Consider the following 27,767-nt stretch of genomic DNA (forward strand, 5'->3'; position numbering starts at 1 on the left):
TCATTCCATGTGTAACTGAGGGTCTCAGCTCTGCAGGTTTTAGCTCCGTGCCATCAGGCAGTTTGTTTGACATGTCTAATTTAAAATATAAATAGATGTTTAAAATTCTAGATGCATTCTTTCACTACTTGCAACGCATTTTATTATTCTACTACCATTCTGCCTTGCTCTACTGCTACTTATCTGCTATTTTTTTGCTTTTGTTTTGTGTGCTAAGTTTTCAATATTCTCCGAGCACCTCAGGCTGAGACATTAGGCTCAAATGTGGAACTCTGTCAAGCAACTAGTGAATTCACAACTTACCAGAAGATGTCATTTACTCTATTACATTTCTGATTAAAATCTTCAATCAGAGAAATTAAGCTGAAGGCTAGAAAGGTACATTCATTTCTTCCTGCTGACAATGTTGCTGTAAGCAGCCTTTGAAGGGTAATTAATTCAGCACCATACACTGGACCCTTTTTGTAGGAAATTTACAGTGAGTCAAGTATCTTGCCAGCAGCATGCATTAAAGATACTCAGCAAAGAAACAACCTAAAAACCTTCCTGAGAACATGAATTGATAAAAACATTATTAAATCTGCTACACCCTGCCACCATTCCTGATGTAAGCAAGTACATTTTCATTATTCAGAATGTGTTTAATCTACCTTTCAGCATGTCACACTTTTAAGTTGGGAGTTTGTAAAAAAACAGTGCAAATGACACAGTGTTGACATAATAAAAAGCAAAATATGTCTTGAAAACATTAACTTTGGTGAATTCAGCTCAATGTAACTCCCTGACTTTATTTGAAAAGCCAAATGTTGAAAAATTGGATCTAAGCTGCAGTCTTAGATGTAAATGCAAAAAGGTAGGTGTTCCAGCAGTTGCCAGAACAGCTCATGTTAGTATTTCAGATGATGCTGAAAATGCCAGGATACGGCAGAGACCAAACACTTCCAATCTGAAGGACAGAGATAATCTTCACCATTTTTTGATAGCTTTCCTGAGTCTGTTCAACACCGCTTTGGCTTTATCGACAGTGAGATTCATGCAAACATCACCCATCTTGGAATTCCACTAATTTATGGTACAGCAAAACACTGCACAATGTCATTTGAAACCTAAGGGTCTTGGATTCTTCTTGCAAGAGAAAAACCCAAACAACCAACCAACCCATGCCAGATAGAGCTTTGCAAAATTTGAGCTCCATTCCATTTTCCGAATGGATGCCAGTGCTCTGAAATAAATGAATGCCACTATTTCAGCCAATCCTTTCTTGCTGAACCACCAGTGCTATAAAATAAGTGGCACTGCAGGCAGACATGAGTTAATATCATCTGCATGGGCACAACCTTTTCAGCAACATCCAAAAGTTGATTGAAAACCTCCAAGCCTTCTTTGGCCTGTACCAGATAGTCAGGATCACGGATTTCTGATATTTTTTTTACTGTAGTAACAGTTGTCTTTCTGTATTTTTTCCAGCAATCTTAATTCCCAGAAGAACAGACATTAGATGACAGTCAGATTGACAATGTCAGAGGAAGATTTCTGTACAGAGGCAGCACAGCTAAGCTACTGCCTCCTTCTGAGACTCTGCTTATCTCTCATCCTTGAGGAAAATTCTGGCAGTTTTTAATAATATTTGACTTATGGCTGAGCAATTTTTCAACAGCCTAGAAGACTTGAGGATCAAGCAAAGTGTGGACTGATGAACTCCTCGGGGTGCCCAGTACATTGCAGATTACTGTTGACAAAACCCAGGGGACACGGCACAGTGCAAGTCTCCAGGCACTGCCCTGATTCTAAAGATACAGACAACCTCATCTGAATCCCAATGATCTTCTCACCAAACTAACTAGTAATTTCTGTACAGTGGGAGGAAATGGCATCTGGGCTGTGAACAATGCACTGGTACAACTACAAGTTGTATTCCTTAGTGGTGTAAAGTATCAAGCCACGGTGAGGGTGGGCTGCTGTTCACACGTGGGCCTTCACTAATCTTCATTATTCAAAGGCATGGAGATAGAGGGTAAAGAAACGAAATACTCAGAAAGAGCCTTTAAATCCAAGTTAAATCCCATCAATGATGGCTTTAAAAGATCAGTTCTTTATATCTATAAAAGCACGTTGATGGGATTTTGTGCAATCTGGCTGCTAACATTTGCAGTGTCACAGAACACTGTACAGGCGACTTGAGTGCTCACCTCCTCTCTGAATACACCTCACTATGAGACATTTTGATGAGGAAAATCTTTCACTAGTGACTTCTGGTTTAAAGCACAGCATGCTCTGCTGCACACGTACAGCCAGCTGAGGACCCTGCACCGAGCACAGAGGCACACTAGAGAGGTGCTTTTCAGAGAGTTCATTTTCATGCCCTATTGTTCTACATATTTATAAAATCCTGTTACATTATTAATAGTGATTAAATGTTTAGGTATTTCAGATCAATAAAGACTCCGTTTACGTATTTACTTTATTAAAAATTAATAAATGACAAAGAGAAAGTGCACTGAATTTGTGCGCATGGAATGGAGTCGAAGTTGTAACTTAAGTGCTATGTACTATGAAAATAAAAAAATTCTTATGCCCTTATTACTGGAACATGGTTTATCTAATGTACAGGCCTAGCTGACAGTGTAATAGTTAGGTGATGTGGATGATTTGTGGATTTCTTTGTCAGCATGTAAGTTATAGCTTCCCAGGTGAACTACAGCATAAAAACTTATGTGCTCCTATATTTCAAATGTTCAAAAAACCCCCAAAGTGTTACCAGGTTTTCTGAGCAAGAAAGTGCCCCTTTCCTATTGCACAGCCTTTTCCTATTAAAGGACAAGCCAATCTCACAAACACTCAGAGATCACTCTACTGTTTGCATGACAGCTTGAGAGTAACCTGTAGCACAACATGGTAAACTCCACACTGATCTATCAACACGCAGCAAACCCAAAAGTTTGTTAATTATACGTAAGTGTCACATGTAAAAATTATTCCACTGCAAATATCAACCAAGTCCTACAGGGCAGAAAGCTGACTGAATACAATGCATATAAATCCAATTGGTCCCTCTCCTTCCTGTCATTATATGTATCTACAGCATAAAGGGGTGAACTTCCCCCTATTTTACAAGTACAATACAGCTTACTTTCCAAAACAGTCCAAGCCTTGTTAGTAAGAGCAGTAGAGTTGCTGTGCATTTACGCACTAGAAAAGTAGTAATGAGAATCTGACAGACAAGATCCTCAGACGCTGGAACGTAGACATTTGCTATCCTTTTAAGTATTTTTTGATCACCAGTGAAGAATTCTCAGCTACCCAGGTATCATTGTTTTTACCTGGTTAAATAATTTCATTGCAGTTCTTAATATTCAGAAAAGTCTTTAAAAGAAAACTCACCTGCTCTCAAATGAGACATCTCCTGGGATGACATGAGTGCTTTCCTTCCCAATAAGGAATCGTATTCGATCATAAAAGAGCCTTGGAGGATGCTGGGAGAAAGGTGGTTGGCTGTGCTGAATAAGGTCAAGGGGATCAGGTGAACCCTGGCACAGAGGACTTGCGTAGCAATTGCTTTGCTGACAACAGTCAGGGTCTACGCAGTCTGTCAAGCCATCTACAGTGGAGAGAAGGGAAAGTTCAGGAAATTGAGTGATTCTGAGAATAAAGCACTGTGTTTACTACTGGGGAGCACAATAGGTTTTTAATCAATTGGAAGGCATGCTGATTATGACACATAAAAATTCAATAAAGCATTAACATACATGCTTAGTCCAGGAGAGGCAGTTCCCTCTAGTCATTAACACTGCATCACCTCATAAAATCTCCACATGACAGTAAGAAAACAACACCTACAAACTAAGTGAATAGAGAAGAGCAGGACTGTCTTCACTGCAGAGCAGGCAGAAGCAAATCACTGCACAACATTTCTTATTCCAGTGGGTGTATTATCCACACTGTGCAGCTGTGGATCTCTAATGATCCTTTATTGTCACTACTGTCTGTCCACACTGGTGAAGAATACACACTTGCTAACCAGTCTGCAATAATGAAGTCTGAAATGTTATCTAACTTCCATATGCATCCACACTATAGTAGTGTAAAAAAAAGTTGTTACAGTGGTCCAACTTCTATTTTAAGCCCTATCAGTTTTGTTAGTGTTTTAGGATGTTTACTTTTTGTTTATTGGCTGCAATGCTGAAATGATCCAAAAAGGGCAGAATCATGACTTCACTCCTTTCTGTAGTTGGTAATGTACAAATAGCTTGATGCAGGCTCTGCCCCAGTGACCCAAGAGATACAGTCTTCTCCATGGATGTTTGCACCAGGAAAGCCCATTTGGAAAGTGAAAATAAAGCTATTCCTCCTCCACCCATTTTCAAACATGACAAACAGGAGAAACAGACAATTTTCCCCAAAAATCTACATTTCTTCATGGACAAACATGCAAAACATTTGTGGGTGAAATTAATTTACTTAACTGTCCAAAGCTGATGATGAAAAGTGAAACACTGAAGTGCATCTAAATTAAGCACTTAAATAGAACTTAAAATTGGACTATTGGCATTTAATTGCTTCTATCAGCAGCTTAGACATCCAAATTGCCTAAATTATATACTCAACCAGAAACAGAATTAATAAGGTCTGGTAAAATGTCCAACTATCTTCTTAAACATTTTATGACTTGGCTGTTGCTAACTTGCTTGTATTGACAAGCACACTAATGCATATAAAGCAGGATTAAGGCACTGTATCCTTCAACAAAGACATCTCTTTGTATTTTGAACAAGGTTGGTCTGAATAAATGTGGAGTCATCATATCACTGTATAGATTTCCCTTGCATTAAAATCGGAATGCTATAGGATCAACATACCGGCAGATATTTTCACTTCATGCTTTGACTTTTCATGCTTTGTTTGTACAAACACTTTGGAGCCTATAAACCTGTACAACTGACAGGGCAAACTGCGTTATCAGGCAAGGCGCTGTAGCTTTGTCATTGACTTCAGTGGGTGAGAGACCCACTTGGCCAACACTGTTCTTTTCTCAATAGAGCACACTGCACTCCGTGAATGCTCAGTAAATAACAGCATAAAATATTCACTTTGAAAAGAAAGGAAAAGCCCTTCTACAGAACAAACAAGTATAATGAGATGAGCTTTCCTGAAATCTGAAAATCCTTGTCTGACCTTGAGCAAGGTAATTGCTTGGCTAAGAAAAAAAAAAGGTTAACAAATCTACCCTACTGCAGCTGAGAAATCAAGAGCAGGCTTGTTTTTGCGATAATGAGCCAAGGTCAACTCTAACAGCTAGCAACAATAACCTAAGACCCAGGAAAGCTGGCGTAGCCACAGGTCAGTGCATGCCTCAAGTTCTTTACGCACTCCTCCAGTCCTGGACACAACAGGCATTAGCCAGCAGTGGGAGACGAACTTCACAGGGCAATGCTGAGTTTAATGACTTTGAGTGTAGCAGTCACTTTATACTCACAAAAACCTAGAAAGCTATGTGAATTTGCTACAAAATGAGTAAGCTGAAACAATAAAGGTCCTCCAGTCCAAGCAAAACCACTTGGGAAGTGGGTGGAGGAGTTCACAATATGTAACAGAGAGGTCTTCATTGCACTCTGATGACAAAACAAAAGAGATTTTTGGGTTGAAACCTGAAGAGCAGGCTTGGAACTGCAAGGGAAAAAGTATCTCCTCTTCTGGTTTCCTCTTTTTTGTCCAAGGAATGAAACTTTATACTCTTAATAAGTGAACAGGAAATTATCATCAAATTACTAGTACATATTCCAAGACCGCAAATATTAAATAATGCTACTAGACTTGAAAAGGGGATAAAGAAATTGAAATCTCTTGCTTTTGCTTTATACTGGTGACAATCCCTGCAGAAGGCTCTGATGTAGGTAGGTGTAGCCATTCAGGACTGGGCTCTGCTGGTGGAACGGTTATGACAGTGGCAAGTCTTGTTCAAGGAGTGAAGGTACTTTCTGGAAGGTACTAATTTCTACAAGCTCACTGCTGCCTACCTGGGAAACTTGACAAACATTGGTTTGGCAGAATAAGTACTAATCAGAAAAAGGCACACTTATTTCAGAATAACAGTATCCATGGGGAACCTTTTTTTGAGTAATTTATTCCCCAGTAGCCATTCTCATTAATTTTTTTCCTTGTCAACAAGCCATTAGATGTGGGAACTGAGCTGACCTGATTCTCTCATTCTTGTAAGAAATAAAAGTGGAAAGTCACAGACATATTAGAATGTGAAGATGTACTTAGAAAAGAAATAGCTATATAAACAACAACTAAATGCTTTGCTTTCTCTAATAGAGTCCTTTCTCTTCTCTGCTTCGGTCAACAGCTTACATGCCTGGCAACAAACACTGTGCATTCATACCATATACAAAGAGAAACCAAGGGAAAGCAGTTTTCCATTTTCCAGTCAATTTTCATCTTTTCTTTGCTGTTTACTTGTCAGCAAGGTGACTATCTTATAAACTTTTCCAGGTTCTAATGGAGTTATTTTGGTTGGAATTACTTGCACCTGGTTTCATTTGCTTCTCCAGGCTACAAAAGGGTGTGCTTCCCATTAGTGGGGAAGGGGTGTGAAGCCCCAGAAGTAAGCTGAACAATCCATGGTGAGAATGGTATTTGTCCTACCAGCACCATGAATGTATGAGGGGCTGGATACACCAGGAACAGCTTACAGCCTTGGGAGCAAAGGCTAAAATGTCACTAGAGAAGAAATTGCTAACCAAACTATAGATGCTGATCAAAAGTAGCAGTTTTCTAGGTTACAGATCACATTTGTGACCTCTCTCAAGCTGTATTTTTTTTCCCATTTTTAAAATCTCTTCATTGATAAGGTGACAATTCGTTTCAATCAATCCACCTTCTCAGCCATGAAAAATGAAATAGAAGAATGATGCTAAGCTCAGAGAAGATGCTCCCTGGGCAGGAGGGGCAGCAGTACCAGCTCCTCTTTACAGATTCTTAACACCACAGATTTGGCTCAGGCCACTGGTGTATGTCTTTATGACTTACTAAGTATAATTGCCTGAATAATCCAACTTCTAGTTTTTTTCTCAACAATTAAACAAAATTTAGAAAAGAAATCAACTTGGACAGAACTGAAAAATATTTTCCCACTTTGTGCTAAAGTAAAAGAATAAAACACCTATTTTGGGGCAGGTAAGGAACTCTTAAGCTAGAACAAAACCTTTGTTCCAATTTAGGTTCATTTAGGACTTTTGTTTCAACCTAGACCATTAAAAGAAAAAAGAAACTCCAAGCTTAAACACCAAGAAGAAACTACTGTAATTCAGCATGATACCCATTAAAATGAACCAGGCAGAATAAATTGGTACAGACCCACAAGTTACATATGGAGGCAGCTTATGATAATGCCAATCATATTTGTAAGTGTATGCAAGGATAACATATTCATCAAGCCCATCTTATTTGAAATGAGATTTTTAATGCAAGAGAATAACCTAGAACAATTAAATCTTGTTTATAAATGTTAACAAGAAACTCATTCACTTGAAAAAGCTACAAATACATTAACCAATTCTCAACCAATGGTAACAAAAAAGGGACTTTCCATATCAGGAACCAACAATCAAAGAAACCTCACCATGTTAAGCAAACACTAGGGTTTCTTTTAAATCTCAGGAGACAAGATTCAGAAGTGTGAACAAATCACTGCAAACAGCAAAAACTGTAATTCATATGGCAGAGATGCCTGGATACTGGCATTTTTACTGTCAAGTACCACAAAGTGCATCACAGCACAGGTGCAAACCAAAACGTAATACAGAATGTAAATGATTTTGGTTTGCTATTAGCACTTTCAAATAAGTTTTATATAGAAGACAGCTAGGCACCTGCATGGTATACTACAGATTATACAATAAAGTGATCCATGTTTTGATGAGTCTGAGATTATGGTTTCATATCTTACAGGTATGTATATTTATTCTCAATGGAGTCATACAATGTTTTGCAGCAGACAAAATATATTTTCTTGCTTATACATTTGTGTGTATATATACATTTCTTATTTAATATGTTGGAATGAATGCCACAAGTGTGATGAAATTACCTCCTCAGCTCGGTTGCTACTAGGGTCATGGAAGGCTCAGTTTGTGGTAGGCACAGGACACTCTCTAACGTACACGTTATGCAGCAATCTATCTTCTACACGGATGATCACCTTTGGCAACCAGGCAAATTGTCAATGGACCTATGGACCTGTCTCTCCAGGGGTTAATTTGCCAGCAATATACTGCTTTACTTACCGTGTTTGGGCAAATGCTGTACAGTGGTTCTATTTCGTATACTTTGTATTTGAGCTTTCCATATGTTGCATAATAGCTATATTAAATCCTCCATAAAGTAACAGTTGGGAAAGAAAAGGTATTTTGTCAGCTACAAGCTAATAGTGAGGACATGGAACAAGTCACGTATTTTGGGCTTGATGTAGGCTATCTACCTTTCAAATCCTGTCTTCTCCACTCTTCTCATCTAACCTTGAATGACTTGCAATTCATGCTGCAAATATGGGACTATCACAGCAAGTCATGTTGCTGAAAATGGATCCACGTTCACAATTAGTACAAATTGTCTGGGTAGCATAACACCTGAGGACATTAAAGAGGCACAGGTGGGGTCTCGGATAATGGAAGCAAAGAACAAAGTGGTTCTAAGTTTGGCAGCGGTGGCTTCCACAGCTCACCAGTGCAGCATGCAATAACTTTCACAGTGGCTTCTTTTCTATTAAACCACTGAGATGCTTTATTAACTGGCTATGAAAATTATGAATTCAATCAGATTGTACTTCCCATGTTACTGGGTTAGTTATTTTAATAAACCATCCACTGTCAGGTTCTGGCAAGCAAAACATAGTTAGCAACAATACTTAAAATTGCTATTCTTCTGCTTTAAAGTTCACCGAAAGAGCAGGGTTGCCAACCCTTCAAGCTTTTGTCACACATGGAAAAGACACTACTAACATTAACTACAACAGGTTTGAAGTTTTACGGTTAATGCCAAACCCAGAATGCTACCAGTGGCGTATATGCTTATATGGTACATGCATATACACGCATGCAGGCATACTCACGCTAATAAATGTACAGTGTGCTCAGTTATATGAAAATCAAATCCAACTCTATTATTCTTGGTGTAAGTAATACCAATGACCTTCATTTTCACTGCTGCAGAGCAACCTAGGTGTGTGTAACTGCTCTCCCGCTCCTGTACTGATCTCAGCTGTAGAAACTACGTCCAGATTTTCACAGGAAGTAAAATAAGGGTTTTAAGTTTCTCCCTGCAGTAAGTAGATTCTGTTCCCTGAACTCCTTATGCAGTAGAACCGAGAAAACTCAGCACCTCGGCAAATGAATGATTTTTGCTTTTCAGTGCACTTTCATGGTCAATTGTCACCTTAGTTTTGCTTGCCTTCTTTTACAGATTTCAAATAAACATCAAACAATACCTGTGCCAGCTTGGTTCAGCACAGGCTCAGTTAAGTACAGTGAGCGCTGCCAGGATCTAAGCAAACCAAATCTAACAACTTCAGAAGAGACTAAGCAGCAGTAACCATCTTGAGTCTCTAATGCTTATTCGTATGCATTAATCCAAACTGCTCTCAGATTTTAGCTGTAATACACAGCACGCAGCAGACAGTGAGGCTGTAAACTGGGAACATGGGGGTTTGTATAAGGACCTTGGAAACTCGGCAGTGTGCCTGTGGAAAGGCTGCAGTGTGCTTTATCCAGTGAGTACCGGAGGTGATTGGCCTTCCATACACAGGGGAATGCAAATCTATCAGGGCAGGGTTTTCAGAAGCTGTAAGTATCCCTGGGGAGCCCTCGCTGCTCAGCAACAATGAAAACCATTCCCATCAGTATTATTTATATTGTGTAATAATAGCATATTACTTATATATGGACTCAATATCTCCGTGATGGATAGGTTATTAAAATGCCAATGGATGGGTCAGAAATGCATCAATATTTTAGCAGCACTGGTTATCAACCCAAGGCTATGCTGAGTCGTATATTTTATCATGCTTGGAAAAGCTTGGAGAAAGCTACAATAACTGTCTGAAATGACTGAAGGGATATTTGGTAGCAAATTCAAAGCCTGTAGTGAATAGTATTTTCTTTAAAAACAAATAGTCAAGATTGAGTCACAAAAGAAAAAGAAAATGATGAAAAGAGATTCAGGCAAATTCAAAAGAGAGATCTGTATCAAAGAAATTAATGGGAGTGACAGGCTGCAAGTTTCAGCTTAAGATAAAGACCTGCATGTGCAGCAGGAATGTAAATATATATCAGGAGAGTTGCTTAATTGTGGTTTGGAGGAGCAGAGGGGTGGAACTGGCGTCAAGTGTTCTCGGCCTGGGACACACTGGTTCTGCACTGCGCAGAACTCAGCAGAGCTTTCAAGCAATCTCCTGGATCTACTGGAGCTTCCAGATTAGTCTAAAGCAATGGCAGAACAAGAGAAAATGACCTGCTCAGATGAGCTGAATGGTCATAAACTGGAAATTAAATCATGTCAGTCATGACAGTGAAAGAAGAATAAGAGCTAGGGAATAACATGATGCTGAGGGATGTGAGGGAAAGGCCCCACTGCAAAGGACATCTGTTTGACTTCTTGGCATTATTTAATGGACATCACACTGCTAACAGACTGCAGATGAACTCCACAAGAGCAAGTGCAAACCACGCTGCTGTGCATCTGTTATAATGCTGAGACCTTTTCAATGATATTTGTAGTGATATTTGAACAGGTAAACATGCCCTTAAGTCTGCAAGTAGGAAAAAGCCAACAGAGAGTTATGAGATGGAATGGGAAAGACAATGATGGCACAGTCAGAGTACAGTACAGTGGATAATAATGGGGCTCTAAGAGAAATAGTACTTTCCCTGCTCCGGAAAATATGTATGCATGCGTTTAACCTTACCACCATGGGTAACTGCACTGATGGGGAACTTGGTGCTTCAGTGGATGTAGAACCCAGATGCCTATGAATATGCTTATACAAGTCCTTAAAAAATGAATCCAGGACTTCCTCCTACCCAAAGCTTTTGTGCTGTTACTACAGACTGAACAATAACACGAACACTTCCTCATACCGAATAAATGACATTATTCAACCCGTATAGTTGGAACTAATAAAATACTTCATTTTCTAACTCTTTTTTTTTTTTTACAGTGTATTTGAATGTATTTTTATATAATAAAAATCACAATTTTTCAGTATCTGAAAGTACTGTACAAAAAAATCAACTGGAAACTACACAAAATTATCACTCTGCCTAACTCCTGAAATTCAGCTTTACTGCAGCTTTGTTCTCTGGTTGTAACTTCCACTTAACGAACTTGAAGCACAGAACACTTTCCAAGGACTGAGATATAAATGTTTGATTTAAACACAACTGGAATGAATAAGACCTTTGGTAGATGAGAATACCATGATTTAAAATATACAATGACACTAAATTAGGTCTACAGCATGATCTCTTGGGCTACGTGTCACTGACTGTGATCACATCATAACGGCTTAGGAAGTTACTACCTATCAGCTGAGTTTCTGTAACTCAACTGAGTGCATGCTCTTAACTCACCACAACTGCAGGCAAAAATCTTAATAGGTTCCATCTTTATAAACCTAATCCAGTTACACATCTTGACGGAGGGTAACTCATTATGCCACAGTAATATTCTCATAGCCTAAGGCACAACCTCCCAGCAAACAGGACTTAACAGGTAATGTCATGTCTCCTTCCTAATTTCTGTTTTCACTGTTGTGTATGTATACAAACCCCGAGACATCAGGAATCAGCTTCTGATTTTATATTAATCTAACACCGGTACAACTCCAATGACTTTGGGGAATTTTTCTAATTTATGCTTATGCCAAATCAGGTCCTATGAACTTCATATACAAAAAGAAGTGGTTTTAATATGTAGATATAATTTTCTTATATAAAATTGATTGTAAAGGAAACTTAATTACATTTAGCCCATCTGTAGTAGCTGGATTAATTAAATATTTCTCTGCACTTATCTCTAATTGTAACGTCAACAGAGCTGTCCTAGTACATGTTATGTCGCCATTAAAAAGGAAAAAGAAAATTACTTTTAAAACCTGCAGTGAAATGATGTTAAGTGTCTGCCTTAAACTGACAAATTCAAGGAGATTTAGAGTTAACACTGCCAACTCTTTCAATAACTCACCATTATTGCAGAATAAAAAGTACCCCAAATCACAATACAGGGCAGTTTATACAGAGCCAGTTCATGGAGTGTTATCAGAAAGTGCTTTGCATTACAGGCTAAACAGGGTTTTTGTGGACAGATTTAAAGAGTGCAGGCAAGAAAGTCAGTGGCTCGGACAGCAGGGGGGAGCCCCAGGCAGATGGGAAAGCATCTGTGGGGCAGTGATGCTAGCTGTGGGACCTTGTGTGAGAGGGATGCACACCAGTGCAGAGAAGCAGAGACTGGCAGAGGGGCGGTTGTTAGGCTTGTAAATAAGGTGGAAAAGGAAGGATGAGAGAGGAATAAGGTGATTTTGAATGGGGTTCAGAAATGATGAAGCCTTTGCCAAAGGGACAGCATGGTCTTAGAGCCCACAGGATGCAAAATCAGAAGGTCTCAAAATATATCTGTAAATGAGGAATCATCACTGAGTCAGAATGTTTCTACTGAGGTGACCTCAGTTCTTGGCCCTAAATCAATCTTAATTTATCAATGACCTAGATGAAAACAGACAATTACTATACTAAGGTATACTACACTACAGTGGGGGATGAGATCTCTCCCAAGATACTGAGATGGTCTTTAAAAGTGTGACACAATCAGATAATACATGTATTTCAATATATCTCAGTGTACAACCCAAGGAAAAAAAAGTAACTGTGCTTGGGACAGATGCATTCACACTCTGAATGAGAAAGCTGCACAGCTCCGAATATGGGGGCAAGCACACCGTAAAGGATGGTATTAAGTAAAGGAGAGGAAAGCAATAGTCCTGCTTGACTGTCCCGTAAATAAGTATTCCTGAAACAGACAGGAAAAATAATCAACTCTGAGAACAATCAGCGAGGACTGTTGTGGCTTTTCTCCTACTGGTAAGCTTGAAACAGAGTCAGGATGTTTTTCCTGACAAAAAATGCACTATCTCATATACAATGAAGTACTGGAAAAGAGGTGGAGCTTAATTTAGGAGAGAACTATGTTTTTTACAGCAAACCTACAAATTACTTCTGCGTACTTCTAAACTAGTTTACTTGATAATCATTCAAATGCAGGTCCAGATAATTGCAAGAATTGTGCTGCGTCTCAAGTTTAGAATGAGATTAATGTTAAAAAAATCATCTCTAAGTACATGCTTTATGCATGCAAATGTATTCATTTAATATTAACATAAGACTAAACTCTGGATGCATTTTGACAGGGAGAGAGTTTTTTTTTTCATTTGGGTATCCATTGGCTGTCTTTTCTGAAGTAGACAATAGTTATGAGGTAGAGTGGAAAGGAAGAAATTACCATTTTTTTATTTGAAAGATTAAAAATCAAGTACTGGGATGATGGGTATGGCTCATACATAATTTCTGCCTTCACAGAATCACAGTATGGTTGAGGCTGGAAAGAACCACCAGAGGTCATCTAGTCCAGCCTCCTTAGACCACATTGCTCAGGATTATGTGTCCATATGGCTCTTGAATATCTCCAGGGAAGACAACTCCACAGCCTCTCTGGGCAACCTATTCCAATATTCAGTCATCCTCACAGTTAAGAAGTTCTTCTGCAAGTTCAGATGGAACTTCCTGTGGTTTAGTTTATGCCCATTGCCTTGAATAACATCTATCACAGGGGTCTGTTTCCTCACTGCACTGCTTCAGATGAAGTCAGTGTTAAAACTGTCTTGAGCAGACAAACACTGACATTTAGTTACAAAAAGGAAGACGCACACCAAAACTATAGATTCAAATGACAGTCAAGGATGTGACAGAGAGACATGAATCATACCTCCATCATTGTCCAGGTTATCTCCACACACCATTTCCATGACAACGTTACATCCTGAGCCACTCCAGCCTACTTGACAAACGCAGTGCCATCCATTCTGATCAAGAGTGCACCTCCCATTTCCGTAACAGAGACCTGGGCAGCCATCTAGAACAGAAAATGTAAAAAAGAAGCCTTCATGGAGTAGTTTTCTTCTTATACAGTTTCAATTGTTCTTTAACATTCTTTCACCTAGTATCATACTTGCTGCCTTCAAATGACCACAGTTCCCTTGCAAGCCATTTATATTTTCAGTCAAATATGGACTATCCTAGTCCCTCCCTCTGCTTGCCCAGAAACCATTTCTCAGTGATGAACAAAGGTTTTTTAGTATGTAACACTTTATGTGTAGGAAAAAAGTGAGCAAACATATAAGAAAATATTTAACAGTCTGCAATGTGCATTTCTTTCTTATTGAAAAATAAGTTGTAGATCACAAAGGAAGATACATATATAATAAATGTTTACATAAAAGTTATACATGGAAAATATTATATGAATAACAAACTGGCATGCAGACAGAATCCTACACATTGCACGAAGTGGAGGTGACCTTTTTATTCTGTTCATAAATATCCAGCTGACTGAGAAAGAGCCAATTTCATTTATGCTACAGTACAACTCTTTCCACAGAAGGCAAATGAAGGAGCATTTCCTTTCAATGTCCAGTTCCACTTCATTTACATTATAGCCGATTCAAACACGACAAACACTTGCCCTTTAGTGGCTCTGATTCTAGATCAAAACCAGAACAATGAATGTAGCATCCCCTGGATTATATACTTGTAAACTAAGAATCAATAGTAATTTGGACAGTCTCAGCTAGATCGCTTGCCTAAAAGAGTCAGAGAGGAACTGTCTCTTGGATGTGCACACTCATGTCCATCTGCTTGCATAGTTTAGTGCCAGCTCAGACATTTGTCATATCCTCACCATGTCACACATGGAGCCAAAGGACAATGCACAAAGCTCAGCAATAAACTTAACAGAACACGTGGCCTCCCTTCCAAGAAGGCTCCTTTCTTTTTGCCTAGATGGACATACAGAAACTGAAAGCCCTTCTGTACTTGATAGTGAATATCAACACTTGGGTGTCATCAGAGAGAAATTTTTTATTTTAGGAAATAAAAAAGAGGACTAAGTTTGCATATGTGTTTGGCAGCCCCAAGATGCTCCAAAAGGACTTTGGAAGAACCAACCAGAGAGTCTGATCTGTCAGGCTGCGATTTACAGCCCACACACAGCACATTTCCAGGCAACCTTACACTAGACACATCATCTCTCTCCTTCTCACCCTCGGCAGACAATCACATCTGAAAACAGGATTGGAGAGCCTGACCCTCTTGCTTGGAAGAGCTGGAGATGGGTGGCACTCACACTGAAATTCTGGAAGTTGCTACTCTAAAATAGCACGAGGTTGGCAACCACCAGATACATCATAAAAGCCAATTATTTGCCTCTTTTGGGGAGCTGGGAGAAAGGGCAGGATGTGAGAGCTGTGCTGGGAAACAGAGATGTTTTTCCACTTCAGTTCATTGTCCTGCTGAGTTAATTCATTTCTTGTATAAGACTAGATTTTGCTGCTGTGTGTGGTTACCCTCTACGACTGTAATTGTAATCAAATAAATTCTTACATGATTGTATTCTCTAATTCTGAAGAAATAAAGTAATAAATGCAAAATAAACACCCTGGTCTTTCTGGAACAGTGGTTACTTTGATATTTCAGCTAGCGGCATTTTTTCAGAGGGTAGTGTGCACATTTGCTCTGCAGAGCATGGCCATGGCTGCGGGACTGCTGTCAGACTCAGTGAGGGTACTTGCACTACCATGAATAAGCAGGACCTGTGGCAAGGCATGTAAACCAAATGAGCAGCACCAGACATAAGCCAACATCAAATTTAACTCTTGTATCAAACGATTTGAAGAGAACTATATCACATCTAGCATAGATAACTTTCCAATAAACCTCCTTCTCTGTCAAAAGAAACTTACTTCAAGCACAAATGACAAAAAACAAACCAAACCAAACTTTTTGTTCTCATGTATGACAGGATCAACACAAAGTTTTCTGAGCAAGTCCTCAGCTCTGTCATTACTCTGGAAAGGCAAGCAAGAGCAAAAATCTGATTTGCCCGACAGAGCACATCAGATGACCGCACTAAACATGCTTACATTGCTATAACTTTGCAAATGAGCTGAGCACATTATTTGTTAAAAACTGCATTTTCTTCTGTAAATCCTCTCTGTGTGTATATCTATGTATCTCCATAAACAATTTATCTATTCTGGCAACTTTGCAGTAGAGCAGCTCAGACATAGCAAGTAACAAAAACCACTTCATTCCCAATACTTTTGTATCTTTTCATTATTGTTTCACAAAGCTGATATGAAAAACTTACCTAGGTCAGCATCTAAGTAGTGAGCTTAAAAAAGAAAAGAACAAAACTGAGATGGATTGAACTTCTTTACCCAAATATGGACACCATTTGATTATGGCTTGCCACCTGTTAGTTAGCTATAACATGTCACCCTCTTACTGCAGTTGGATCTATTCCTGCTACTGTGATCAAAACACTGTGGATGTGATTGTTCTTCATCTGATGACAAGCATGCAGAGGACAGCTTGGGTCCTACCTGGCAGTGAAGAGCAGCTCTGTTTATCTTTTTAATTATTTTGGTCCTTTTCTGGATTTGCTCTACACAACCTTTAGAAAATTAGACTGCTCCTCCTTTACAAACCTAATTCTTGATATAGTAAATCTGATTTAGCAAATTCTAGAGCCAGTGAATGAATGAAGCAGGAAGCAAGCATGAGAGCTTATGCTGCTTATCTCTAAAAATTAAATACCCTGCTATTACAAACAATTAAAACATTTATGAAAAATGTTGCTTTGGGGCATATTAGGGAGAAACACTATTAGACTTTGCAAAAAACTGTTGTATTTCATTAAAAATGTAACTATTACAATTGTATAGTAATGGTTACTAAAGACCTGAAAGCCTTACCTTATTAGGAATATTGTTAGAAGCCAACTATAGGAAAACTACCTCTAGTAATAAGTAAAATATGTAAATCCCCAGACATGAAAGCAAGAGATTCCATGCAAGAATTACTTAAGCTGAATAACAGCTACATCCCCTCACACCTTTTATTTGTTGAACATTCTTTCCTTCCTGACTCAAAGTTCACATACGAACACAAGCCAAAGATAGGTTTGGACCAAGATATCTTTCTTCTGTGTGTTTTTAAATAATAATTCATCACTGTTATTTCCTCTAAAGAGAAAGCTGCACTGAGCTGTTATTCTGTGGGACAAGCAGGGTGCACTATCATTGCCAAGGCACCTTTTTACACCTGGCCTTACTATGGGTCTTTGGTTTCCCAAAATGTCTTCAAACAGACAGATGGTTATGGCAGTTCTTTGTATAAATGGTTAAGATTTATGCATTTTATTTTTCAAGGTACAAAATCCCCTTACCAATGGTGCAGTGGTCCCCTTCCCATCCAGGGCTGCACTCGCACTTCCCATCCTGGCACTGGCCGTGTTCTGCACAGTGAGAGTGGCAGGTACGTTCTTCACAGGTTGGTCCAACCCAGCCCTCTTCACACTGGCATATCCCTCTTGAACAGACACCGTGGGTGCCACAGTCCAGGGTACACAGCTCTGCACAGGATTACAGAAAGACATTACATGAAACAGCAGTTTCATACTATAAATAGACTTTGCACTGATAACCAAATTTAATCACTTCTATACTAATATTACTCATCAATGGGAACAAATATGGGATTTCATCACCCAGTACAGACCTCACACGATCTCTCTGCCTCCTTTGGCGGTTATTTGCAAGATCATTTATTTGTTTGGGGTGGGGGCTGCAAATGATGGCTTTGGATATGGTAGGGCAATGGGTCTGAAGCAGACAAATAATGACATGAAAAAGTCCAGATCTTTTGACTGACTTCAGCTGAGGCTTTTAACCCCCAACATGCCAAGTCTATTCCTAGGTCCCACCACCTCAGTTCTGAAGTCTATCATAAACTCAAATATTGCAAGTGTGCTGAAACAAAGAATGAAGTGGCACATTAAATATACACAAGAAAACGTCTCTGAAGTATTCAGATGTTTGTAGTGATTACAAAATAGCCTTCACTTAACAGTAAGAAGAGCCACCAGAAAGGTAACAGGGAGAAAGCAGAAGAGCAGCACCTCGTTCTGATGGCAATACGCAATACTACACAGCTGAGAGGCCATACAGATCCACCTTGTTCTAAAATGGCCTTCAAACATTAAATTTTTTTTTCCATCCTGACTTTCATGAGTCAACTGCTAAGAAAACAGAAGAGCTGCTTTGGGAAGACAGGAGTACCTCCTTCATGGCACTCAGAAGCATTTCTCTACCTGGGCATTGTAGAACACCACTTACTGTAAAGTGGAATGAAAATCCTGAATTATTTCAATACATCACAATATGCCAATTGCAATCTACTTCCACTTAGACTAAAGTTGTTCTGTGAAAAGAATGGCTTCATTATAAAAAGGTTCCATGTAGTTTGGATTTATTTAGAATAATTAGTGTCAAGAGACAGAATTTGCTTGTTGTTCTGCAATTAACCTGCCACAGAAATGTTTCGTCCTTCTTCCTCTCGGAAAGCAGCTGATAGAACTACAAGTGTAAGCCAAATAATCATGCCTGCTCTGATTTCAAATGTCACTGTTACATATTTAGTTGTGGCAAGATTTTTCCCTTGACAGATTTTAAACAATGATCATTTATATCCTGGAAGTATTGTATATAAACATTCTTCAAAGCATTTGTAGTGACAAATCCTGTCACTGTATAGACCAAGAAAAGTTTCTAAAGTTTAAATTGAAATCTTATCAATTCCAATCATTTTACCACAAGGAAAAAGCAGCACAGAAACAGACACCGCAGATGTGCTGGGCTCTGTCTTGAGTTAAAGTCTTGCCCTTATTTTTGTTAACAGCCAGGGTGATGGCAGAGTGTAATCGAAAGAATCAGTGGGTGACAAACTGGAAGAGCATGGTCAAACTCAAAATTACCTTCAGAAGCAGAAGGCATGGTAAAGAACGCAATATAAAATTCCATAAAAGTAACTGTGAAGTACTGTCCTGAGGAAGTCAAAAAAAGCTATATAAAAAATAATTTTACTATGCAGACTGTGGCGTGTTTTATACTGGAGTACAAGCTAAACACAGTTATTGGATGATATTCCTGCAAGAGAGTCTGTAAGACAAGGAAAGAGAATGCTCTGCTGTATTCAAATGAAAACCTGTGCTGAGCCTAGGGCATTATCCCCCAAGAAAGACTTGATTGCTGCCTACTAATCATTTATTAATCTAATGCTTCATGCCTTGGACTGCCTGCCTGCAGGTACTAGGAAGGATTTTTTCCCCCTTGCTGCATAATTTGGCTTGGCTTTTTTGTTTTGTTACTTGATTGTTCCTTGGAAACCTGGGAGACCCCCCCAGAGGACTACATGGGGGACTTGCTCTGTCATTTTAATGGTACTGAAGTGGCCCAAATACTTGCTCCTACGATCAGGATGTAAATCCCACCAGATCTGGGACCACAAAAGAACCACCCCCAGGCTAGACTGGCGAAGGACTACTGGCATTATTTTAACCTATCTTTATAGCTTGGCACATGGACTAACTCCTGAGAATTAAATCTAACAAATTACCCGCTACTTCAAGGATTTAGGCTGCTAGAAGGATGCCTTTGATCTCTCCTGATCTCCCTCCAGTTCATTATAATTACTTCTTTTGGTATTTTAATGTAAGTGGCAAAGATTGTTAAAGGGATTTTAAGAAATATTCTGTAGTTTACACTAAACTGGGGTAAATTGAGGAGATGTTTTTTTTTGACTCTTCTGGATTGAGCGTCTGCACATAGTTGTTTTGCAGTTGTGCGACTAGCTTAGTTCAACTGACGCCAAAACTTCAGGGAATACTATGAGCATCAGTACGCAGAAGTGACAATGTAGGCTGGAATGACTGAAGTGGGGAAACAGCAACGCACAGAGCTTCCGATCGTATCAGCAGCTCCCACCACTTCCCCATCTGCAAATCAATCAAAGAAACAGCTGTGAAAAATCTCAAGCACATTCCCACACGTGGCATGCATGCCTGCCTCACCTCTGCGAGCAGTCTGATCACAACAAACTCATCTTCCAAACAAGCAAAAGAAACAGCACAGAGCCAAAGGCAATGTAGGCACATCCCTTCCACAGGGACATGGATCTTGCACATACTCCTATTTACAACCCCAACATCAAACAGATCTTGAAATGTTTGAAAGTATCGCATTGTTTTCCCCATGTTTCACACAAGGAATAAAATATTTAAATGCTATTTAAGCTCCTAAATCCAATCAGATTAACAAAACAGAAATATAAGATTTCCTACCATAAAAACCATATCCTAGGCCAGTCAGTATACAGTCTTCCCACAAGGCTCCTTTTTTAAAATTCTATACTCCCACATAAGATCATACATAGCCAAACGATTTTTCCTTCATTTTTGTCTACTGAAATACAGTGGCTTCCTCTATCCCAACCACACTGTCTTGGAAAGACAACACAGCAGGACAAGTTCCGGATCACAAACTGGCTCTATGTGGTAGGAAACACTAGGTTAGTTGTCCTGTACCCAGGTATTCAGTTTTCACACCTTGTTTCTGCCAGCAAGTCAGGGCTCAGTAACCGGATACTGGTAAATGAGTAAAAAGCATCACAAAAAAAACTGCGTCAAACCTGTTCCAGCAAAGGAATGCTGAACGATCTTACCTAGCTTTTGCCTTTCCTTCTAGTAATGCATTTTTTTCCCCCACATTTAATCTCAATCTTCTTTGAACAAAATCAGATCAAATTCTGTAAGCACCTGATGCAGTGAAACCTGTTTTCTTAGTTTGGACCAGACACCTTCCTCAGTCAGGCTAGTTGACCTGCTCCTCAGTACTTCATGGTCACTGAGAGCAAACTTGAGACTTACATTTGTTTGGGTGATTTAATATGAGGCTTCAGAAATGCCGTTTACCATGATAATGTATTCTTCTGCCATGCAAATCCAAGATTCTCCCCAGACTTCTCACACAAAGCAAGGGAAATCATGCCTAACGTCATCCTATTAATGCTGTGGCAGAACCTGCAGCTTTAATCCACAGCTAATTCAAACAAATTAGATTTAAAAAAGCCTTATCAGTTCAGGTTGTCCTCTTTTTAAAAGCAAACTAACTTCTTAGCTCCTCCTGAAGATAAACAAATGCAGAAATATCAGCATAGCAGGGAGTCACATTAGCATTTGTATTTGTATTGAGAGGCTGGGTTTTCATGGCAGACTAGAAAAGATGAGATACTCCACTGAATGGACAGTGACTGAATGCAATGGGAAACAATACAGTAACTTGAAATAGGTAGAGAGTTTCAAACAAAGCTGATGTGGTAAAAATTCAGACAGCGCTGAAGTCAGACACCGAGCCAGACATCATGCAACTGTTCTGCTCAATGCAGCATCTGCCTCCTTCCATAGGTGATGGTCCTACGTGATTCAGAAGCACACCAAAATGCACACACAACGGGCCAGCACAATGCAGCAAGGGCTTTGAGCTTTGAAGCAGTTGATACATCCAAAGACTTCTGTTCCTTCTGACTGAAACAGTTATAATTCCACTCCCCCTCCTTTCCATCCACCTCCTGTCTCTCTGGTCCCTGCCTGGAGCTTATCCCCTGAAACTGGTGAGCTCATTCAGATCATGAAAATGGCAGATAATTATTCCCTTTATTTTTCTGGGTTAATACCTGACAGCTTGCTGAGCTAAATCAGCCCATCGAGGGATCAAAGCAGTAATGCAGGCAGGGCAAGGGAGGAGAGGCAAATCACAGCCTGGATGGGGACTGTCCTGCTGAGGAGCTACAAGCTGTGCTGGTGTCTGACTGCAAAGGACAAGAGCAAGGAGGAGGTGACAGGAGGTACGGTTCGGAATAGCTGACTTGGGGATATTACATCACAAGCCTTTATCTGTGCTGTTACATTAACTGCCAATCATTCTCACAATGTCCAGTGCACCTCACACACTTCGTCAACAATGTTGGTGTTTAGGGTTGTAGCCTTACATAAAACCAACCTCTTCACTCCCACTGCTCTTTGTTTATTGGCATATCCACCCACCCAACTTGCCTGCCTGAGCTCTAGGCAGATCTTGGGGAGGAGCACAGTGGGTTGAAGGCTGGTCTACAGCAAAGAGACCAGATCTTCACATTGTGTGTATGGTGTGAATGTGTGTGAATGGTGTGAATTTTCATGGCTCCCACAAAAACAACAGAGCCACCCTAATTCACAGTAATTCATGGCTCTGTTTCAGTTTTTGTACCTGCACCCTCTGCAATCAAAACAAGGTTCTCTAAGTGTAGGGCTGCAAAGTTAATTTCCTTATCTAAAAAAAGCTCCGCAGTGCAGACCTGCTGCGAAGAATGTGCTGGCACATTGCTGGGAGATGGCCTCAACCAGCCCCTGCAGTTTCTTAAAGACTTTAATGAAATACAATCTTTATCAAATCTAAAATTCAGAGTCCTTAGACTTAAACCAATTAATAAATAAGAGACTTAAAAAATGTTCAACTCAATCTAGAATTTTGACTGACATGTCCTTAATTCTGAACACCCGTTATTTTCTTGGAAGAAGGCAGATGTGAACTGTGAACCATTATTTGTACATACTCTTGAGAAGGAGACCAATATGTTGATCATTCCTGAGCTAATCTAAAAAGCATTAAAAATTCACTCCACAGTCTTCATTTTAATTACCTAAGTCAACAATGAGCTCTTTCAAATATGTTTTATAATAAGTTTCTACTTATGTGATACGAAAGGGAAATTAAAGCTAAATATTTTATAATTTGTAATGATAAGGGAAGATTTGAATGTTAATTCAACATGTTTCAGAAATAACTGTTAGAAAATCAGGCAAAGACCAAAAAAATATATGTAAATACAAGTGGTCAAGTACTTCCTATGAAAACACTTTCATTTTATTTTTCTTCACATTCAGCGGCGAGTCTTGTTCTGCAGACAGTCTAAACCTTAAGTATCATATTAATAATTTTGCTATCTATTTTTTAATAACTGGTTTTCCATAAAGATTAGAAATTAGTCTATCTTGACTTTTGCCCAATAAGGTTAACTGCTAGAGGCAGCAAAAAATCACCTATCTAGGACTAATAAAGAAAGTTTTTCTTCAATTTAAATATACATTGCATTTAATAAGCTTGCATGATAATTTTAACAATGTTCCTGAGCTTTTTAAATTACCTTCCCGTTGTGTCCTGGAGACAACTATGTTCTAGCTTTCATTTTCAGAAACTGACTTTATTAATATAATCTTTTACACCGGGAAAAAAAGTTCAAAAAATTTAAAGTTTTAAGAGTTTCAAAAGCACTTGAGGTATTTCTTTTTTTTTTTTCCCAGTAAAACCTAATTGAAAGCTGTCCCCCCTGGAGAATGTTACCTGAGAGAATGCACTGTAGAGGTTTAACGTCGATACCAAAATTTTACATATCTGGAGGAGAAGAGATTTTATTTTTATGGTACAGCTTATATTATTTGCCTAATTTAAATAAATTCCTTTGGCAATCCCGATGTTATAACTGCGTCCAATCTAGGCTTCTCCAACAGCATCACAGTACACTGGCTAGGTGTACAATTTTCTACATTCTTGGACAACCACATCTATGCCAACAAACCATCAAGCTATGAACAGTTTTGCTATAGAGGCAGCACAGGTCTATTACACAGGCTATGCCAGCGTTCAGTGGCACCTGCTCTTCAAGCCTGAAATCAAAGGGACTTGGAAGTGTCTACAAAACATTGATTTTGAAGTCTTTGGCTGTCAGCTGCAGGGTTTCCTCTGGTAAACAGAAATCAGGTTCCTGTGTGGAAAAGAAAGCAAAGATGCATTCTGTAACAGCTGCTGCTATATCTTCTCCCCATCCTTCACAACACCAAGGAACACGTGAAGGGTAAATGTCACAGAACTTTAGGTGAAATTTGGTGCAATAAAAAAAAAAAAAAAAAAAAAAAATCAATATGATACATCATTACCAAACAACTGAAAACTGTTTGGCAAAACCAACAATAACAGCCTCTACTGCTCTACTCTCAGAATACTAAAATAACAGAGTTCTGACATGTATCTCATGTAGCTCAGTTTACCTGTTTTAATGTAGACAGAAAACAGAGCTGCAAAAGACTTCACATGATCATCTCCTCTTAATTGTTTCAAATTAAATCATACCTGGCATCCCTTATAAGCTCCCAACCAAGGAGAACCTCCAACAGGACGATGTAATCCATACCATCACTAGACCATCTTCACAGACAAATACCCTTTCCATCTAAGATTCTCTTGCTGCAATATTACTTGTCCTTCTCCCCGCACATTGCACACTTACATCTGACAATGAAATATATTAAGGTCATCTCACAATACCACAACTATTTGTGGGTTTGAGCAGTTTGCGCTGTTTGTGTGAATGAATTCAAAACAACACTTCCATGTTAAATACATGAACACTGCAAAAAGTGTTGCACTGAACTTATTCTCACATATATCTCCAAAGCCACTTCCAAAGATTTTGCTCTTGCAGAGTGGGACTTGGTGGCCCATCCCAACAAAAAACACAGAGTGAGATTCATCTCACCCGAAACATGAGACATTAGTGTCTGAAATAGTTTTCTATTACAGTCTGTTATCAGACTAGAATGCTTAAATTTATTCAGCTGTTGATATTTATCCTTCCTTACACTATCACGAAGGAAGAGACTGTAATAAGCATTTAAAGCTATGTTAAGCAGAAGAAGAATGATTTTGAAAAATCAAGGAGAAGAGGGGTCCTACTCCAAATCATATTTGCCCTCATTTCTGGCTCTGAATGATGCTAGAGAGGCTCATAAGATATTACAACTATTTACAGTTTACCGTGCATTACACAACCACATGGACAGTCCTTAAACTCTTATTCTCTTACAACTTCTTTATATCTCCTATTACTCGGCCTCCTATTAAGTACCCCTTTTCCTATTGATTACGTGACTGATACTGTTTCCTATTTTCTCTTCAATAGATCTATTGGTTTTGCTAGGAAATAAATTATTGTTTGCAGTAAATAAGATTTTGGGTGGTCTCACTGACAACTAAAAAATAGCACAGCTGAAATCAATCCAGCTGAATAAAGGACAGATCCTGGCACTCCTCTTCATGTTATCCCAGGAGGTGTCCTACCAGGAGGCAATGAGGCACTGCAAGAGGTCAGGTCTTCTTTAGAGAGACAAGAGTTGCAAAGAAGTACTATTGAATAGTTGGTATTTCCAGGAAAAAAATAAGGGTCAATCTAAACTTCACACAGCCCTGACTACTACTTGGGATAATTCAGACAGAATTACCACACAATGATAAACTACTTCTACCAAAGGCAAAACTTCTTCAAAACTGTCCTCCAAACACTGTCCATTATAAACCTTTCTACTGTAAGATGTATGCAAAAAGCTTTTCTGATGTGTTGCCTCACAGATATGTAACTACCTTCCTTATCTTCTTACCACAGGCCACAGCATGTAAAATAAAACCACTGGAACTAAAATGCCACATCCTCGCTGTTTGTTACTCAGAATGTTTCACCATCAATCTAATGACAGTTTTAATTGCTTTCTGGAAATAATCCTACCACAGTCTCACTGAACTTATTTCTGATGCATTAAGCACTATAAATTCCTCCTCTGACTTCTAGTATGAAGGCTGCCATTAATGCTATTGTTCCTCTCAAAGTATACGAATGTAACTGCATTTTTTAGAAAACTGTAACATAGGTTGTGATAATGCTACACCTATTTGAAAGAAACTTTTCCAAACTCAATTTGCTGGAAAATTTATTTGTGTAGAAAAATAATCAGTGGACAGAGAGGTCCAAAAGGCAAACAGAGCAGAGCAGGGGAAACGAGAGAGTAATTTTTTCCTTTCCTTAGATTTTTTATCACACTTTTTTTTCAGCTTTATTTTTGTTCTGATGAAGAATATTTTCTTCCTGATCCAAATCTAATTTGTATATATAAAAACTCTCACCCTTTATCGATTTCGCTCTGATTCAAAATGGTATTTTTACAGTGCAAAAATCTAATCAATACAGCCTGCAGAATCGGGACTGGTAATGGTAAACATAGTAACAGAGATTTCATTTCAGGCACCTGAAGCTCTGAAAATGGATACCACTGAAAGGGATTACTCATTCGCCATTGGATATATCTCTGTTTACCCAGCCCTGCTACTGGTGCAAAGCAGAATACAATGACACTGTGCTTGCCACACAGGGGACTTCAGCTACAGAACCCATCTCTTTCTCAGAGGTGATAACAGGTTGGCAGGTCGGACGAAGCCTTTGTGGGAAACATTTAAAATAAATGAGCAGAAGTAATAATGGCAAAGAAGATTAGACTGACACAAAGGTGAGGAGAACCTTCGGTAATCAGACCAACACATTTTTAAATACTGTTTCCCAAGCAAACGTGGAGTTTCCTTGTCAAATTTGGTCCTGTTTTACAATTTGTCTCCACTGTTTGATTTCAAGTTGCATGTGTTGTAAAGCACTGAGATTACAGTTGTCACTGGAGATTCATACTCTGACTAACAAGCTCTTAAATCCTTCACAATACACTCAGAACCACAAAAGGAAATGCCATGCAACGTCTACCTTGTTGGATATTTTATTTGATCAGGAGACTAGTAAGAAAACAGTCCAGAACAATCTATCATGAGCAGTAATGAGTGAGATGAAAGCTATGAAAGCTATTACAGCTATGCCCTTGTATTCACTCACAGAGGGGAAAATGCAGTCCACACTTCCTTGGGCTGAAAAATGGGAAACTTGTTGAGTAAGTGGCAGACCATAAGATTCAGAAAAAGCATGAGGCCTATGAAAACTATGAGAAACATGGAGAGCAAGCAAATGGCTTTGCAGAGAAAAAGGAAACGGGCAAAGAGATGACTCAGTGGTACATTTATAAGACATTTATAAGCTGTCTCACAGGTTCAGCCTGAACTAATAAAGCATCCACAGAAAATAACATTTTGAGACACTTGTTTTAAGCAAAGTTTCACCAGATTGCCTGAGTGGATCAGGATACATCTTTACATAAGCACTAAACCTTTCATGATACACAGAAGTACTATTACGAACACTGACTAGGGCTCTGCTTGGAGCATAACAATTTCCACAATTATTTCATTAGTAGATTTGATTAGTAATACTCAGTAAAGAAGTAATGATTTATTTAAGCACCATTTGCAAAGAGAAGACACCAACTTTAATTCTCTGGCTTACAGGATGACCTTTGAATATGGGTCCACTCAAAAAATTGCTCACCCAGTCCCGTGCATTGTACGTTAGATGTGCCTGCTGACTTCAGTATTGAAGATGTATTTTACTTACCGTATCTCCTAAGGGCTCAAAATGCTGAAAAGGTGGGCACTGGTACTGCTTCTCAATATATCACAGGAATACCTATTCAGATTCACCTGTGTAAAAGTAGTGGTAGCCCAAAAGTGGCACAGGTGCCACCACTGCCCGAATCGGACACCGAGCTGGCACTCAGAAAGAAAGGGGACAGTGACCGGCAGAATTGAC

At 39.1% G+C, this 27,767-nt stretch overlaps 1 protein-coding gene across 8 annotated transcripts in view; it reads right to left on the minus strand.

Annotated features, from left to right (window-relative positions):
* TENM1 (teneurin transmembrane protein 1) overlaps positions 1 to 27,767 on the minus strand; it is a 579,532-nt gene that overhangs the window by 78,664 nt on the left and 473,101 nt on the right. For all 8 annotated transcript variants that reach the window (XM_061446104.1, XM_061446106.1, XM_061446107.1 and 5 more), the window contains 3 exons: positions 17,551 to 17,736; positions 14,032 to 14,178; positions 3,382 to 3,598 (listed from right to left, as the gene is read on the minus strand). In XM_061446104.1, the coding sequence (XP_061302088.1) occupies positions 3,382 to 3,598; positions 14,032 to 14,178; positions 17,551 to 17,736 (550 nt within the window). The remainder of the gene's footprint in view (positions 1 to 3,381; positions 3,599 to 14,031; positions 14,179 to 17,550; positions 17,737 to 27,767) is intronic.

Source organism: Pezoporus flaviventris, unplaced genomic scaffold, assembly GCF_033815535.1.
Source record: "Pezoporus flaviventris isolate CSIRO_AGI_PZ_B2104156 unplaced genomic scaffold, CSIRO_AGI_Pfla_v1 ptg000005l, whole genome shotgun sequence".
Taxonomy (NCBI): domain Eukaryota; kingdom Metazoa; phylum Chordata; class Aves; order Psittaciformes; family Psittacidae; genus Pezoporus; species Pezoporus flaviventris.